The following is a 19,319-nucleotide window of genomic DNA, read 5'->3' as shown; positions in this document are numbered from 1 at the left end:
ATATCCCTACGGCAAAGTTCCGAACCGGACCTAGCTCATTTTAAAGGTATTGACCCAAGCTATTCCCCACTTAAATATTTTTCTGGGGTCCGGGCCCGTCTGGCCACCACAGAGGTTCAAAGTTGCCCATTTACGTATTTTTCATATCAATCACACATTCGGTACTCTTCGGTATATCCCTACGGCAAAGTTCCGAACCGGACCTAGCTCATTTTAAAGGTATTGACCCAAGCTATTCCCCACTTAAATATTTTTCTGGGATCCGGGCCCGTCTGGCCACCACAGAGGTTCAAAGTTGCCCATTTACGTATTTTTCATATCAATCACACATTCGGTACTCTTCGGTATATCCCTACGGCAAAGTTCCGAACCGGACCTAGCTCATTTTAAAGGTATTGACCCAAGCTATTCCCCACTTAAATATTTTTCTGGGGTCCGGGCCCGTCTGGCCACCACAGAGGTTCAAAGTTGCCCATTTACGTATTTTTCATATCAATCACACATTCGGTACTCTTCGGTATATCCCTACGGCAAAGTTCCGAACCGGACCTAGCTCATTTTAAAGGTATTGACCCAAGCTATTCCCCACTTAAATATTTTTCTGGGATCCGGGCCCGTCTGGCCACCACAGAGGTTCAAAGTTGCCCATTTACGTATTTTTCATATCAATCACACATTCGGTACTCTTCGGTATATCCCTACGGCAAAGTTCCGAACCGGACCTAGCTCATTTTAAAGGTATTGACCCAAGCTATTCCCCACTTAAATATTTTTCTGGGATCCGGGCCCGTCTGGCCACCACAGAGGTTCAAAGTTGCCCATTTACGTATTTTTCATATCAATCACACATTCGGTACTCTTCGGTATATCCCTACGGCAAAGTTCCGAACCGGACCTAGCTCATTTTAAAGGTATTGACCCAAGCTATTCCCCACTTAAATATTTTTCTGGGGTCCGGGCCCGTCTGGCCACCACAGAGGTTCAAAGTTGCCCATTTACGTATTTTTCATATCAATCACACATTCGGTACTCTTCGGTATATCCCTACGGCAAAGTTCCGAACCGGACCTAGCTCATTTTAAAGGTATTGACCCAAGCTATTCCCCACTTAAATATTTTTCTGGGATCCGGGCCCGTCTGGCCACCACAGAGGTTCAAAGTTGCCCATTTACGTATTTTTCATATCAATCACACATTCGGTACTCTTCGGTATATCCCTACGGCAAAGTTCCGAACCGGACCTAGCTCATTTTAAAGGTATTGACCCAAGCTATTCCCCACTTAAATATTTTTCTGGGGTCCGGGCCCGTCTGGCCACCACAGAGGTTCAAAGTTGCCCATTTACGTATTTTTCATATCAATCACACATTCGGTACTCTTCGGTATATCCCTACGGCAAAGTTCCGAACCGGACCTAGCTCATTTTAAAGGTATTGACCCAAGCTATTCCCCACTTAAATATTTTTCTGGGATCCGGGCCCGTCTGGCCACCACAGAGGTTCAAAGTTGCCCATTTACGTATTTTTCATATCAATCACACATTCGGTACTCTTCGGTATATCCCTACGGCAAAGTTCCGAACCGGACCTAGCTCATTTTAAAGGTATTGACCCAAGCTATTCCCCACTTAAATATTTTTCTGGGGTCCGGGCCCGTCTGGCCACCACAGAGGTTCAAAGTTGCCCATTTACGTATTTTTCATATCAATCACACATTCGGTACTCTTCGGTATATCCCTACGGCAAAGTTCCGAACCGGACCTAGCTCATTTTAAAGGTATTGACCCAAGCTATTCCCCACTTAAATATTTTTCTGGGATCCGGGCCCGTCTGGCCACCACAGAGGTTCAAAGTTGCCCATTTACGTATTTTTCATATCAATCACACATTCGGTACTCTTCGGTATATCCCTACGGCAAAGTTCCGAACCGGACCTAGCTCATTTTAAAGGTATTGACCCAAGCTATTCCCCACTTAAATATTTTTCTGGGGTCCGGGCCCGTCTGGCCACCACAGAGGTTCAAAGTTGCCCATTTACGTATTTTTCATATCAATCACACATTCGGTACTCTTCGGTATATCCCTACGGCAAAGTTCCGAACCGGACCTAGCTCATTTTAAAGGTATTGACCCAAGCTATTCCCCACTTAAATATTTTTCTGGGATCCGGGCCCGTCTGGCCACCACAGAGGTTCAAAGTTGCCCATTTACGTATTTTTCATATCAATCACACATTCGGTACTCTTCGGTATATCCCTACGGCAAAGTTCCGAACCGGACCTAGCTCATTTTAAAGGTATTGACCCAAGCTATTCCCCACTTAAATATTTTTCTGGGGTCCGGGCCCGTCTGGCCACCACAGAGGTTCAAAGTTGCCCATTTACGTATTTTTCATATCAATCACACATTCGGTACTCTTCGGTATATCCCTACGGCAAAGTTCCGAACCGGACCTAGCTCATTTTAAAGGTATTGACCCAAGCTATTCCCCACTTAAATATTTTTCTGGGATCCGGGCCCGTCTGGCCACCACAGAGGTTCAAAGTTGCCCATTTACGTATTTTTCATATCAATCACACATTCGGTACTCTTCGGTATATCCCTACGGCAAAGTTCCGAACCGGACCTAGCTCATTTTAAAGGTATTGACCCAAGCTATTCCCCACTTAAATATTTTTCTGGGATCCGGGCCCGTCTGGCCACCACAGAGGTTCAAAGTTGCCCATTTACGTATTTTTCATATCAATCACACATTCGGTACTCTTCGGTATATCCCTACGGCAAAGTTCCGAACCGGACCTAGCTCATTTTAAAGGTATTGACCCAAGCTATTCCCCACTTAAATATTTTTCTGGGGTCCGGGCCCGTCTGGCCACCACAGAGGTTCAAAGTTGCCCATTTACGTATTTTTCATATCAATCACACATTCGGTACTCTTCGGTATATCCCTACGGCAAAGTTCCGAACCGGACCTAGCTCATTTTAAAGGTATTGACCCAAGCTATTCCCCACTTAAATATTTTTCTGGGATCCGGGCCCGTCTGGCCACCACAGAGGTTCAAAGTTGCCCATTTACGTATTTTTCATATCAATCACACATTCGGTACTCTTCGGTATATCCCTACGGCAAAGTTCCGAACCGGACCTAGCTCATTTTAAAGGTATTGACCCAAGCTATTCCCCACTTAAATATTTTTCTGGGGTCCGGGCCCGTCTGGCCACCACAGAGGTTCAAAGTTGCCCATTTACGTATTTTTCATATCAATCACACATTCGGTACTCTTCGGTATATCCCTACGGCAAAGTTCCGAACCGGACCTAGCTCATTTTAAAGGTATTGACCCAAGCTATTCCCCACTTAAATATTTTTCTGGGATCCGGGCCCGTCTGGCCACCACAGAGGTTCAAAGTTGCCCATTTACGTATTTTTCATATCAATCACACATTCGGTACTCTTCGGTATATCCCTACGGCAAAGTTCCGAACCGGACCTAGCTCATTTTAAAGGTATTGACCCAAGCTATTCCCCACTTAAATATTTTTCTGGGGTCCGGGCCCGTCTGGCCACCACAGAGGTTCAAAGTTGCCCATTTACGTATTTTTCATATCAATCACACATTCGGTACTCTTCGGTATATCCCTACGGCAAAGTTCCGAACCGGACCTAGCTCATTTTAAAGGTATTGACCCAAGCTATTCCCCACTTAAATATTTTTCTGGGATCCGGGCCCGTCTGGCCACCACAGAGGTTCAAAGTTGCCCATTTACGTATTTTTCATATCAATCACACATTCGGTACTCTTCGGTATATCCCTACGGCAAAGTTCCGAACCGGACCTAGCTCATTTTAAAGGTATTGACCCAAGCTATTCCCCACTTAAATATTTTTCTGGGGTCCGGGCCCGTCTGGCCACCACAGAGGTTCAAAGTTGCCCATTTACGTATTTTTCATATCAATCACACATTCGGTACTCTTCGGTATATCCCTACGGCAAAGTTCCGAACCGGACCTAGCTCATTTTAAAGGTATTGACCCAAGCTATTCCCCACTTAAATATTTTTCTGGGATCCGGGCCCGTCTGGCCACCACAGAGGTTCAAAGGGTTTTCACTGTGACCTGAGTGGTCTCCCGTAGGTTTCACTATATATTTATTCTTTTTTGGCTTTCCATAGATATTTCTATTTATATTTCTGAATGTTTTTATAGTGGCCGGCTTTAGTTTTAGATTTATATATTATATAATAAATTAAATCTTTGATGAATCTTTGATGTCGTTTTATTGATAAAAATCGATATTACATAAAGAGAAATATGCAGTTTATATAAGGGTTTATATTCGAGGACAACGATAATTTACGACAGCTTGAAGGGGTCATAAAACTATTTGCGGCGTAATTTTTCACTCCTGTTAACAATGAAAATTATACTTTTTAATGATTTTCAACTAATTTTTAATATTGAACCGACTGCTAGCAACCGTCGGATATTGAATATCGAATATCGAATAACAAACCGGCAGCTAACTTCACATACATATTTTAAACGTAATGAAATGCTTTTAAATTAAGTACAAGCCGCGAAACTGTCGAATTCCGCTGTTAAATTATATTTAACTAAGATTTAGCGATTTTTGGAACGTTTGAGTCTGATGCAGTTTTTTGGTTTTTAGACATATTGTCAAAATTGGCTGCTGGAAAAAAGTGGCTGCTATCTTGATTGGCCGATAAAAGTGGCTGCCAGCTTGAGTCTGGTCAAGGTATATACAAGTATTTGTGTCGCGATTTTATCGTCCTTAATTTACACTTATTATTTTCCGATGCATCATCAATCAATGAACCAATCAAACTAATTACTGGTACAAATTACAATTATACTATATAAATAAATGTGATATGATAGCCAATGAGAAAACTCTACACAGGATACCAAATGACACAGTAATTAACAAATTTAGGTCACCGTATGACCTTTCACAATGAGCAAAGCCCATACCGCTCAGTCAGATATAAAAGGCCCCAATATGATAATGTAAAACAATTCATACGAGAAAACTGACGGCCTAGTGTATTTACCAACATTTTGGTGCATTATGACATATTTGTTGTTGAGTGGGTGGACCAAAGAATAAGTAAGAAAGTTTTGCTTCCCTTGTCCATATGATCTAGATTGCTTTCCCAATATTTTTGAACGTATTTGTAAAACAAACGACACCGATCTCTCTCATTTGAAATTTTGAATTGATTGTGCGCATACTGGATCATTGTTTTCTAATTTCCATCTTTTTTTTTTGTTTTTAATTTGTTTTAGTTTGTCTTTCCTTGTCGTATGTTTTAGAAATTGTTTGATTATATGACATCTTCTTGGACTTCATCGGATAATATAAATCTGTTTTTTAAAAGTACGGGTACGTTTCCCCAGAAGTTTAAGTTGAAACACATTTCAATTTTGCATTATTTATTTTGAGCCATGTTAATGCAAGATATACATGTACCTATATAACAATCACAACTTTGTACATGATAATTATACTCAAAACATTTTTATTCAGATAGTATAGTGAAACCATTATCAAATTATTAAAATATAGCTACAATGTAAATGAATGTTTTATTGTAACGTGGACAGAATTAACAAGTAGTAAACAGTAAAGGGTCTAGTTGGAGGGGTCATTCAATTAGTATTTTTTATTTTTTCCAGCCATTTTTATTTCTTTACAACTTTTTTCCATATTTTTATATTTTAGCCCCCCCCCCCCCCCCCCCCCAATAATTCTATTTTTTATAAGTTTTAGTCAAATATTTTATGCCGTATTATCGCTATTTTGTGCATTTTTCCTTTGATCATTATTTGTGATTATATTCAATATCATGCTACTCGCTTGAGATGGAAAGTTATCGTTAGAAGCTAGAAACTAAGGAGGTACGTGGCGTTGGTATTGAAATTGACACGTCGTCATAGGTAAAATAGCGATAAACAGATTATCATTGGTCATCTCAACTCGATTGCTTTTCTCCCTTTCGCCGTCCCGGCTCAAGCGAGAAAACCAATCTCGTTGAGATGATCATCGATATAATTTATAATCTATAATTTCTATAATCTATAATTAGCGCATCATTCTCTGCTTGGAAAACCCCATCCAGACCTTTGTTTACATGTCAATGTACTTCCCATAGTAAGATATCAGAATAATAATGAGAAAACCGATTAGTAGTCCAGCATTCTGATATAAAAACACTTGGGTTGAACTTTCTGTTTTATTCTTCTTTGATAACGCAGCTTGTTCGTTCATTTCAGGAATCTGAAATAATCAAAATCAATTATTCATTAAAAAAAAAAGGGAGATGTGGCATGACTGCCATTGAGAGTACTGTACACCATATCAAGAGAGAACATAACGTAGATAAAGAAAATTATAAGTTCAGTTTCGAAATCACTGTTAAAATGTTAGAGAATAGATTGAGTAGTGTATTGAAATGTGTAAGTCTTTGAACTGTTGATTCCCATGGGTTTAGGCGCTCTGAGTTGGAGATTCAATAGTCATCTCTTTACTCCTAAGGACGTCTGACGTGGGGTCACTGTTAAAAGGTTACATTCTCCCTGAAACCAACACAGAACTACGCACGTATACGCATAAAATAGAAAAAAAATAATCAATTGAATAAAACACCAGAAAGCAAGGGAAAAAAGAGCTTAACAAACGAAAGTATATACAATGTTAAATACAATCGTACGGCATAATGTACGAAAAAAACCTCAACAAACTACATAACCTTAAAATAAAGTACACGTTAGGACCACAAGAATAAGAGTTGAATGTTCAAAATTGGGAACGTAATCAACTAGTTAATACATACATGTATAAAAAAAAAGATGTGGTATGATTGCCAATGAGACAACTGTCTACAAGAGACCAAAATAACACAGAAATTAACAACTATAGATCACTGTACGACCTTCAAAAGCCTCGATATGACAATGTAAAACTATTCAATCGAGAAAACTAACGTGTATGTGTTAAAGAATTGAAAAAATAGAGATCAATGTTTACCATTTTATAAAGGACTTTCAGTTACATGTAGGAACGTCCATTTCGGGTATGATTTTGTGTTACTCTACTTTTTACAATACTGAAAGATATCCATGGCCCGGTTTCACGAAGCTATCCTAAGATATATCATAAAATATTTTTGCAACGTCACATATGCCATAGATTTGGAACCCGCCATAGATTTGAGTCCTACATACATATGAAATTTTTAAATCAAAATTGAGAATAAAAAGAATAAAATGATGACTTTTTTTTTGTAAAAGTGAGTTGAATTCAATTTGCCACTGTATCGGTTATCATAAGGCCAAAGGATAAAATCGTGCATTCTTGATATCAATACACCGAATGTTCATTGTTGACAATTTAAACATGTTAACCCGTCAACCTATAAAGATTTAGTTATAAGCAAGAAAAGAAGAATAGATAATTAGATAATAATAAGATATTTTGCTTTGCAAAATTAATATAAAAAAATAGTGTTATTTATATAAATAAACGTATGACTATCCTAAAACCATCATACTTATTGAGACACCTCGTGTGTAGTCCTTACTTTATGATCAACTTTAAAAGATGTCCTAATTTAGGACCACTTGGTGAAATCCACTTAGGACTAAGATATGTCGTAAGACCATCCTAAGACAGCTTCGTGACACTGGGTCTGTTAATCTAAGGCCGTGTTCACACCAAACGCCGTGTACAGTAAACATGTTTACATTTGGTTTAATGAACTGTACACTAGTTTCACATAAGATTTGTCCACATCTATACACCTTGTTTAGTTACCTGTACATAAGATTTGTTCACACTTGTAAACTATATGTCATTTAAATGTTCATTACGTAGAAACCGAATTCAAACTTTCAAACAACTTTTCTAGCAGTAAGGGAACGACCATTTGACATTAAAAAAAAGGGGGATGGATTTTTCCACAATTTGATTAAAAAAAAATTCGGTCATACAGATGATTAGAATGAAAAAAAATTCTGAATCCAAAGTTTCCCCAGACATTATAGTGTTAAATATTGAATTGCTATCATCGAAATAAATATTTACTTTCGCACGAGAAAAAATTCGGACTCAGACACCCCCCCCCCCCTTTGTTTTTAAAGTAAAGTGGTTGCTCCTTTAAGAAAGTAATTCTGGATGATTTGCAGTAGTTTAAAGATGTCTCGACTACGCATTAAAAAAAGGCTGCATCAGCTTGCTTAACGACAGAGAAAAAGAATTGCGATTTAAAGGATCAGTACATTTCTATCTTTTCTGTTTGTTTCAAATGATAAGTTTTTCTTTGGCAAAAGAAGAAGGTGATATATTTTTTTTAATTTCTAATTGTATTTTAACGGATCAGAGATTCTACACAAACAAACAAGTAACCTCACCCTTTTTCAGTAATGCATTAATGAGTGAATCGTTGTTTGAAAAAATACCAGTGGCAAATATTTCTGTCAAGTGTGTACGTCCAGTCGATATGGGAAGCACAGGCACTTGTTTCTGTCAATATATGGTTTACTATCCATACCAGTACAAAAAAAAACATTTTGTACTGGTATGGATAGTAAACTATATATTGACAGAAAGAAGTGCCTGTGATGGGAAGACCTTTTCTAATAAATTATGTGTTCGGCAAAGATGATGGATGAGTCTTGATAAGGGGCTAATAAGGCTACGTAAAGTGTTTTATAACAAATAAAAATATCAAGTTTAGACAAATATTTCTGTAAAGAACTTTATTAATAAGTGTTATAAGTATCAATTTTATATAAAAATCGTTTCTTTTTTTACGTATAAATGGAAAAATTACAGTTCGGAATGCCTATTTTTGTGTACACTGAACCTACACAAGGCCTACATCGACTATCGACTGCATGTAGGCAAAACATGATTTAAACTACATGTAAACATTGAGTGTTATCAATGGGAACGTAATTATGTTTAGTTTATGTGTGAGTTACACAAACATAACACCGAGTTTAGGTCAATGTGAACACGGCCTTAGTATAATATCTGATGTGCATTCATGTACATGTATACATAAACAGTAAATACTTTTTTTTACAAATCTACAAGGCTATTCTGCTCAAATATAGTTCTAAATTATATATGTATCATTATATTATATTATAGCACAACAATAGTGTGTTTTATGTGAATTGTCATGGATGTGCATGCATATACATAATTAAACGTTGAGTGTCTAGAGACAAATGTGCCAACTAAAAAAAGATAACTACATGTATCTGTCCACGATTTCTATGTTTCATGATAGGCAACACGGGTAATCAATAACATATAACATTTTCTCATTCATGGGTTCCAGTTGCAGAAAGCTAAAAAAAGTGTTACTCGGTATACATGTATCTGTTCACAACAAACTTTCCATCAATTGATAATTGCGTTCACCCCTCTGACGACAGTGGTAAATGTTCAGTGGCAAAAATATAATATATCAGACCATACCTCAAAGTCATCAAGGTCTATGCGTTCTGATTGAGTCTTTGCACACAACAAAGCCCATACATCATAGTCAGCTATGAAAGGCCCGATAAGACAATGTTGGTTTCCCTATATACGTGTACCTGCAGTGTTGATGTCCGAGGCGCGTTTATGATTTTCATTAAATTACTTGATATGAAAAATTGACAAAAAATAATCTTTTACTTGTAAAAGTAAATCCTGAGCCTATAATAGCTGCTCTTCTTGTTCCATTTGAATTAATAGAAACAACGCTGTCGCCTTTCTTGTTCTCATAGAATCATTTGATATGAGCTCCATGTTTTGTGAACGTCTTTTTAACTGTCGTACTCATAGACTGACCAGTGCATATCGCGCATGGCACTTTGAATGTATTTTAGCTCAAAAATATCTTACATTTAGCTGGATTTATTGCCGTCGTACATTTTGTAGTTCCATCATGTCGATTTCGTATTTTTATTCGATGGAAGCACGACGGAATTACGAGGTCTTCACGAAGTCGTGTTGCCATCATAACCCTTTGAATAGCTTCGTGATTCATTCGTGTAGACATCGTAATGTCAAAACTGCTCTATGGAAACGATGGAAACACGAATGCAATACGATGTTCAAAGATGCATTCCCGGTGACATTACGATGGTGAGGGTGGTGATACGAACTCAATACGAACCCTCAACATCGGACGCACCTTCGGGGATTTTTTAACATGTTAAAAAATTTAGAACCCTTCCCGAAGTTGTCCACGAAGGCTAGAAAAAGTGGCCGATGGTTCTACGACGGTTGAAGATGGCACTACAAATAGCCCGATCTTGATACGATCAGTCCCGATTTTGAAAATTTCCATAATCGTGTTGCCATCTACGTAAAAATCGGGACAGTGTGACGCGGGCATAAACCATTTGAATTGTGCACGTCAAAATTTCAAGTTATGGTCAAACATTTGAGATTTAAAACGTCAAAATTTCGACTTTGAAAACTGAAAAGTCAGCTGCCAATTTGATTTTGTCTATGTCCTTAATACGCTTCCGTAAACCATTCGAATTGTGCACGTGCAATTCATAAACATATAGGTAACTTAATCCCACAAGAAGCGCATTACACGCCAAATATTTAGAGATATATTTTTTAAAGAAAATGAAATTAATTACTAGTAATTCCATGAGAGCGTAAAGAAGAAACCCCACCTGTCAATTTCTTTTACTTTTCTCTTGTTTCCATTTCCGGCAAGAATACTTGTACTTAAGAAAATGTAACTCACCATGGCAACTAATGAAATATAAACAAACAATCCACCAGCAAAACCAAATATCCACATATTAGCATCCGTGCTTTCTCCAACAACGATACCAATAACTAGTCCCCCGTAACACGTGACAGCTGCCAGGAAGTTGTAAAACAACGCCCTCTTCATGGATAACCCAGAATGAAGCAATATTGCAATATCTCCTGAAATATTTTAAAATTTTTCATCAGATATGAGAACTTCTCTTCAGTTATAATAATCAGTTTCATTATGCATTTCAGACGTAAACTGGTTTACGGGTATAGGTTGCGTTTCTACACACACTTTATTTATAGAGAAATAGACATTATTTGGACGTAATTTGTTTTTTTCGTAAATAGTTTATTTCTCAACTGAATTGTTTCATTATGCCGTAATACTTTTCAATCAAATTGTTTCATATTTTTCACGTCGGATCTTTTGATAGCCGACTATAGTTATAGTAGGACTTTTTCTCAATGTTGATCGCTTTCACACATCCTCTTCATATGAACATTAGTGGATGGCTGTCATATATGCATTCAAATCACGTCTCATTATTTTCATATGCACCTGGAATCTTTTAAAGTTTACCCAATTGCAAGTACATGTAGCATGTACGTAGAATTGATCCTATATGTTACTATAAATACATTTTTCACAAAATTGTCGTCCTGTTTTCATAACCGCCATCGATTTAGTCAAGATAGTGATGTTATAAATATACTTCCAATTAAAACTTAAAAAAAAGAGAGACACATCTATAATAAAAAGTATCTACATTTTTTTGTAAATATAAACAGTCTGACCGGGTTATTATATTGGTTATTATTGGTGTATGCAATTCGAGAATTTATATAAAATTGAGCCTTCGGTACATGTAGATCTCATTAAAGAAGAATATACCTAACTCATGTGGTAATTCTTCACAAATTACAGCTAAGGATACGCTTATTCCAGTAAAAACATTTTCAGTGAATGCTGCACCAATAGATAAACCGTCTACAAAATTATGAATAGCATCACCAACTAAAAGTATCCAGGCAACAGAAGCTACTCCGTCATGTCCTTTTTCTATGTCTTCTTGGTCAAAATGGGAGTGCCCTTGATCCATTTTCTTCTCAGGGTTAAATTGAATCACTTGTTCTTCTTCATTTTTTGCCTTTCCCTAAACAAGATTTAAAAAAAAACCTTGACGTTATTCAATAAATGTTGGTGCAAAAGAGTACGAACATGATTTTGTTTGTGTGCATTTTTTTTTTATTTATGTTATCCATTTTTGCTGCTGGATTACGTGCACTAAACATGTTTGTTTTGGTTGCTCATACACTTTTGTTAATTAAAAGTAGCTATAGATATGGGTTACTGTGCAGTACAATGTTTGCTCATTGATGTAGGCCGTGCGGTGATTTATTACATTTGTTAACTTCTATAAGTCATCTGGTCTCTGGTGTTAACCTGTCTCATTGGCAATCCAACCACACCTTCTTAATTTTTATGTATTTTTGACCTTTTACATGTATAATGGTTTACTTTTACAAACTGTGACTTGGATTGAGAGTTGTCTTATTGGCACCCATACCACATCTTCTTGTATCTATTAACACATGATGTTCTTTGTAAAACGCTGTACCGAATTAACGAAATATTTGTCAACATTCCTTTTTGTCCGGCAAAAGTTTGTTATTTTAAGTTACATATTCAATTCATTAGCTTTTATCATTACACTATAAGGTCAATGTTTCTGGTTTTAGATTATATATCTAATGAAATAACAAAACCTTACCAAATGATTAATATACGCACAATCTGTACTTTCTTTTTATAAATTATAGAATAAACTTTAATTTGAGAGGTATATAGATGAATATGAGTGAGTTCTACAAGCTTGTCTCTTGTTTCAAAGCAAGCTCATGCAATACAGTTTTACTTTTTCAGGAAAGAAACAGATCGATTGGAATATATTAATGTTCCTGCTTGTTATAATATGATATTCTAAATCTCAATATTACGAGCTGATGCCATTATTTTTCACAGAAAACACAGACCGCAAAGAGGACAAGCAGCCAGTACGCAGCATTATGCAACATTACATGTACCATTTTGTTCAATAATATAATTCATGATTGAAATTGTATTTAAATTTTAAATCTGGTATATATATATATAATACGAAAACAAAAATCCTTTAAAAACTGTGCTTAATTGATTGCAGAATAGCAGGACGCACAATAAGTATTGTATTTTTTTTTAAAATAATAAAATACTTTTCAACGGGCAATAACTCTATTTCTAAAAGCTACAAAGGAAATAATATCTTCTTCATTGAATATACATGTATCCGGAATAATGTCAATTTAAACAAATAAAATGACGATTTGCATCGTTTGATTTTAATTTTGACACACAAAAAAAGTTGGGGTCACACTATTGACTTAAAGCAACAATAAAACACGTCAGGAAAATATAGCACAATTTTAGGCAAACTAAATCGTTGTTTTTTTTAGCACATTTGTTATGGAAAACCTTTACATCATTGCACATTGTCTAATAATGTCCATTAAAACAAAATGATAACCGTTATAAAATTGCATTGGTTTACAGGCTGTATTTGTATATATAGAGTATTTGTGTACGGGGCATAAAATCAGTTACCATCAATTGATTGACATAATTGCTATTGCTATAATAATTAACTGACCTTTTTTCTGAAGAACCACATTTTTAGAAGTCTCTCACATACGAATACAAAATATATTCCTCCAATAACTGAAGTCATTTTCCAGTTGTAATCAGGGACGGGACTGTCCGCCCCGGTCAATCCCAAAGACTGCAATATTTTAATCACATGAAGTTCATAAACTAAAACCACCAGTCGGATTATCGTTCTACATTAAGTTTAATGACTAAACATGCATAAATTTATCACTGTCAATTATTTTGTTTATTTAGTTTATTTGTCTTTTTGGATTTTGTTAGTCAGATACATGCATCTAAGTTACACCACATGTGTGTCCCAAGTCAGGAGATATATAATTAAGTTGTTGTCGTTTTTTGCTGTTTCTCTTATTTGTTTTTCGTGTATTTTTTAAATAGTTTGTTCTTGTGTTGTGTCGTTACACCACTGTCTTAGGTAATTGTCTTTGATGCTAACCAGTTTAACCCCTCCATAACCTGTATGTCATCAATCAGGAGTCTGTGATTCAGTGGTTATCGTTTGTTCCTGTGTAATATGTGTGTTTTAGATTTATTATTTGGATTTGGTACACAAAAGAGGCCGTTTGTTTTCTCGTGTAAATCGTTATATATTTGTCACTTCATTGCCGTTTTTGCCTCACTCTGCGGTGTGGACTTTGCTCATTGTTGAAAGCCTATACATGTTATTGTTAATTTCTTTGTCATTCTGTCTCAGGTGGAGAGTTGTCTTATTTGCAAGCATACCACATGTTCGTATCCCTATACAAAAAGCATGTTGGGATTTTTTTTCGATAAACGTGGAAATTATTCGATTACATAAAGAAATAGAGAAACTAAAAACTCTTTTACCTCGGGTATTAGGACTAGAAGTCCCGTTGCTGCCAACGTACCAACCGCTAAAGCAACACAAAACATTAGAATTCGTTTGAATAGTTTGCTTTTCATACAGGGTCCAAGTAATGCGCCAACGTTAGATACAAACACGATTAAACTGACAAATCCAAAACCATAACCCCAAGCTGTAAAAAATGTAGTTATATAGTTCATATAGATCATGTATACATTAAATGTATCCGGGCTTCTATGACTTAGTGTTATATTAATATCCGTCTTGTACACAAAATCTGTACATGCACTGAAAAAAACCCACAAATAAACAAAGGAACAGCGTTTTCATTGTTATTCTTCGTCCCATGGTCAAATTTGCCTGCATTTCGATATTTCTTAATGCAATCTAATTAAAATATTGTTATAGTATAACGTAGTCAGAGATCAATATTTTGATTAGATTGGTCTTAATATTACTCGTTTGATATTGGAATCTCTATTTCAAAATCATTCAAAATATATTTCTAAGTTGATACTTTTTCCGACGTAGTCAGTATAGTTTTGGTTTGTGCACTTTGAACTTAAGGACGCTTCACTATGGCAGCAGACTACACATGCTCGAAAATCCTTTCTGTGATTGGACAAACTGTCGTCTTTTGTGTACTGTTGTTTGTCTGTTGTCTCTTTCCTTTTTAGCCATGACGTTGTCATTTTTTTTCCTGACTTGTGAGTTTGAATGAATGTCACAACAAATGGAAGTTTTTAAAGACCTTGACTGGCTATACAGCCCTTGCACGGTCGGTATGAATGTCACTTTGGTATCTTTCGCCTCTTATTGGCGTTGGTATCTTTCGCCTCTTATTAGCGTAAGAATTCCGTGTTGTTTTATCAATGATGTTTGTATTGCCGCATTATTGGTTATTTAAAAAAAAGCCCCAAAATCATTGAAAAACAAATAAAATAAGATATAACGTGATTGACAATTATGAGATTACTGTCTATACACTAGACCTAAGGACACGCATAAACTATTAGGAACAATTTTAAGTCACCATACGACATCCTAAAATTAGGAGGAAAAAAAGCCCATCACATATAGTAAACTATAAAAGTCCTCTGTATAATACAATGCAATACAATTATATATAAGAATAACTAAGTCTGCATAATTAATACTTTTACTACTACTACAATCATGTACTACAAAAAATGATAAAAATAAGTAAGTTATCTGAGAAAACCCAGATCTGAATCAAAAGCTACATTTTAACACATCATGTACATGTACATAATGTATGTTTCTGTCGCTTTGATTTAATGTCTTTTTGTTTTGTATGATAAAATTGTCTTTTCTTTTTATTTTAGTTTATACTAACTTTTAGAAAAAAAATGTGGAAAAGAAAGGGCGGCAACATAATAATTTATGAACCTTGAGCTGATGTAGGTTTTTTGTGTTTACTATGGACTTCAGCCATAATATTACAGTCGACATCCTGTGTATAAAACAACAATGCTGGAACAGCCTCTTCCAAAGATAACTGATCCATTCCATTACTGTTGGAATATTTGTTAAATATTTCATCATACCCCAAACACTACAAAACAACAAAACAAAAATATCGATAATGATGCAATGAATATGATAATTGAAATATCTAATGAAAATGCTGTTGATTGTTTTATAAGATCGTGTATTTTTTTTAGTACGTGTGTTCTTTCAAATATATTTTTAGTGTTACATCTCCAACCCTATAACCGGCTATCGGTTTGGTATTTACACTTCTACTACATGTATGATCAGTGTTGTATATTGCTATTAAAATTTGTTTTTCTTTAAAACCCAAAGCCAAGCCTATCAATGGCCTACAAAACATCTGTTGTTGTTTTTTCGTTTGTCAAGCATCCCTTGACTATCCCATTGTATCTCGTTAAATTGACGTTTCGGCAAAATGTTTTTATGACAATGTATCCGTTGAAAAACATTTTTAGCTCAATGCCATTTCTATTTGTTTGAAATGTAACCGGAGACCATGTATCTACTCTACAAATTCATATCGTCACCACCAGGCTTCGAACCTCGGTCGCCTGCGGGACAGTCACTGCGTTAACCCACTTAGCCAAAGAATCGATTCCCTTGTTCAGTTAATTAAGACTGACTTTATACATGTATGCTCTACTTGTTCTAAGGGGAAGCAACCCCGCTACAGAAATAACAAACTCATTTTTTGTCTATCAGCAACGTCACAACATAGACTTTTCCGTTCTTTCTGTTGACGAATTACTCATTAAATTACTTTCTACTGGATCAATCAAATGTTTGGTAGTTTGAAAGGCTTCGATGGTAAAAAAAATTAAATAAGATGTTAGTGTTCCTTTCAAGCTAATGTAGTCCTATGTTAATTATAGAATGTATCTGCGATATATAATAACTTATGCTGATAAAACATTATTTTTTTTTTATTTAAAATATTTGTAAATAAGACTAGATATACATGAAGCTAATGGATGATAGAAATTTAAAATCTTCACTGTTAATCTTTTCAGTTCGTGGTCTTGCATAAGCTGATTGAACAAAATTATGGAATCACGTGACATTATTCATATTATGTGAGCAACCACGTCCATGTGTCCATTATCTGATTGAGAAATATTAATTTACATATCAGTCTGCATTTTTAATCGTATACATGTACTAAAATTTTAACTGTTTTAATTGAGTCCACTATAAACTAATCCAAAGGAGAAGATCTAGACTATAATGAGAATCTATCCGTATTATTGAGTCGATTTACTATATCGACATATACATCAAATAGTTAGTGATATGACAAATAATAAGCGCGCTAAAAAATATATATAACTACAAGCATTTAAATATTATATAAAAGAATACGGATATTGTTAACCTGATTCTGTTTAACATTTTTGGATTTTTTTTAAATTAAAGAGTATGTTTCCCTCACTTCATAGCTTATAATCAACAGAATACGAAAAGCTACAGACAGAACCATTGAATTCAGACTAACCGACAAAACATTGAACAAGATACATGATTGTACCATGGAAGTATTATATTGATAATATATTACTTCCATGATTGTACCAAGGGGGAATTTAAACCATAAATCGATGACAAATTAGCAGCATCATATCACAGAAAAACAAACTCAGAAACACAAACAAAAGACAACATAGAACATATTAACATACAAAACTCAGAACTGCACACCACTCTTTGATAAAATCCAGGGGTGATCCCAGGTGATCCGGGAGTCTTAAATCTTCTCAAGCGTTACACGTATATTAAAACAGCACACAAGAGTGCTGGATGCCCCGATTATAAAAATAAGAACATGTGGTATATAAAAAGAAGATGTGGTATGATTGCCAATGAGACAACTATCATCAAAAGACCAAAGTGACACAAACATTAACAACTATAATAGGAAACCGTACGGCCTTTAACAATGAGCAAAGCCCATACCGCGGTATGATTGCTAATACGACCACTCTCTAGCATTGATCAAATTAGATAAAAGTAAATAAATATACGTCACCGTATGGCATTCAAGAATAAGTAAAACCCTAACTGTTAAATACAATTAACACTCAATTACGGCTCCACTGATCAGCTCAATACAAAGCGGAAAAATATAAAATAAAAAAATGACCGGACGTGCAAATAAATTAAACATTCCTCACAACAACAACACGAAAACACAACTTATAGGTCTGAGAGTTATAGACAGCTAGCTCAAAGCCAATTCCTACTTATGAAAAAAAATCATGTATCTAAGACTGAAGCTTGCCCAATGTTATTTTTCTCTACAAATTGATACAGCAATCATAACTTGGAGACCTTAGTACTGGTGGTATTCACTGTAGAAACAGTATTTTAAATGTTCAACAAATGAAAAAAAAATGAACAGTTTAGATGTGTTTTGATTTTAAATAAAAATAAATCTCAGTTATTTTGTACAAATTGTATATCAACTGACTTGGCTATTAAAATTATTCGTAAAATTAAACAAGTCACAAGGGAATACAACAATAACATAGAAGATTAATGAAACATTTTGCATTTCTCTTAATTGTTGGTAACAAGAGTTTGCTACAAGTTTGGTTGGTTGACTAGATAACGTATTTGTATTTTCTTACTTGAATTGTTTGATTTTGTAAGCAGTCTATATCTTCTGTTTTGCCCATGCAATCAACGACAAATGCTGGTGGTAATTTCTGAGATGTAACGTCCAAGACCAGTTTTTGAAATTGACTACGTGAAAGTTTTCCATCTGCGCTGAACTTTTTTATCAGTCCATCATAGTAGTTCTGATGACTATGACTAACAGTAAATTTGACAAAAGTCAAAATTATAGTTAAGAACAATCTTAAACACTTCACTCTATCCATGGTTAGGTATAAACACTATACTGATATGATATATGCATATCAATTGTATGTTTATACGAGGCTGTGGATGGGGATTTGCGGCACAGAGAATAATGTAAAAAAAATACAGAATTGAAAAAAAAATGGACCAAAAAAGTACAGAATAGAAAATAGTGAGGTGCTAAAATATAAAGAATAGAAAATAATGGACAAAACAAAAAGTATAAAGAATGCAATAAACTGGCCTAAAAAAATAAAGAATACAGAAATAGAGGACCCCCAGTCCAGACCCGCATTTGTAGAAAATACTAGGTTAACCACTTATCTACTGGAGACGAATTATCATACGTAAAGTATTTTAATGTTTTATGGTTTGGCAGAGAACGTTTACCAACCATTGTACTAGTTCTCAGAGTTTCATTACACATATTAACTGTTTTGCAGAGATTAATTATCAACCATTGTGATAATTCACAGAGTACACTTATCAATAATTTGTATGTCCTATTTATGGGCATTATGTTTTCTGGTTTGTGCGTCCGTTTGTCCTTTCGACCTTACACAAAAGAATGGACACGAAGCGCAGGCCTTGAAAGCATAAAATTTTGCTCAGTGCTCGGA

At 35.4% G+C, this 19,319-nt stretch overlaps 1 protein-coding gene across 1 annotated transcript; it reads right to left on the bottom strand.

Annotated features, from left to right (window-relative positions):
- Nucleotides 1-5,800: 5,800 nt before the first annotated feature.
- On the bottom strand, nucleotides 5,801-18,720 carry LOC134684053 (metal cation symporter ZIP8-like). The gene is made up of 7 exons (XM_063543344.1): nucleotides 18,468-18,720; nucleotides 15,739-15,904; nucleotides 14,331-14,500; nucleotides 13,486-13,614; nucleotides 11,691-11,952; nucleotides 10,782-10,969; nucleotides 5,801-6,298 (listed from the first exon to the last, which is right to left on the bottom strand). The coding sequence occupies exons 1-7, from the start codon at nucleotides 18,717-18,719 to the stop codon at nucleotides 6,149-6,151; spliced, it is 1,317 nt and encodes a 438-aa protein (XP_063399414.1). The 5' UTR covers nucleotide 18,720; the 3' UTR covers nucleotides 5,801-6,148.
- Nucleotides 18,721-19,319: the final 599 nt, after the last annotated feature.

This window comes from Mytilus trossulus, chromosome 9 (assembly GCF_036588685.1).
Source record: "Mytilus trossulus isolate FHL-02 chromosome 9, PNRI_Mtr1.1.1.hap1, whole genome shotgun sequence".
Lineage (NCBI taxonomy): Eukaryota > Metazoa > Mollusca > Bivalvia > Mytilida > Mytilidae > Mytilus > Mytilus trossulus.
The sequence above is the reverse complement of the archived record's forward strand: the minus strand, read 5'-3'. Positions and strand labels throughout refer to the sequence as shown.

Excerpts from the sequence above, each read along its gene's own strand:
- LOC134684053 (XM_063543344.1), bottom strand. The coding sequence starts at position 18,719 with ATGGATAGAGTGAAGTGTTTAAGATTGTTCTTAACTATAATTTTGACT. Across the intron at positions 13,615-14,330 it reads TTCTAGTCCTAATACCCGAG|TCTTTGGGATTGACCGGGGC; the intron begins GTAAAAGAGTTT and ends AAAATATTGCAG. Across the intron at positions 10,970-11,690 it reads AGAATTACCACATGAGTTAG|GAGATATTGCAATATTGCTT; the intron begins GTATATTCTTCT and ends AAAATATTTCAG.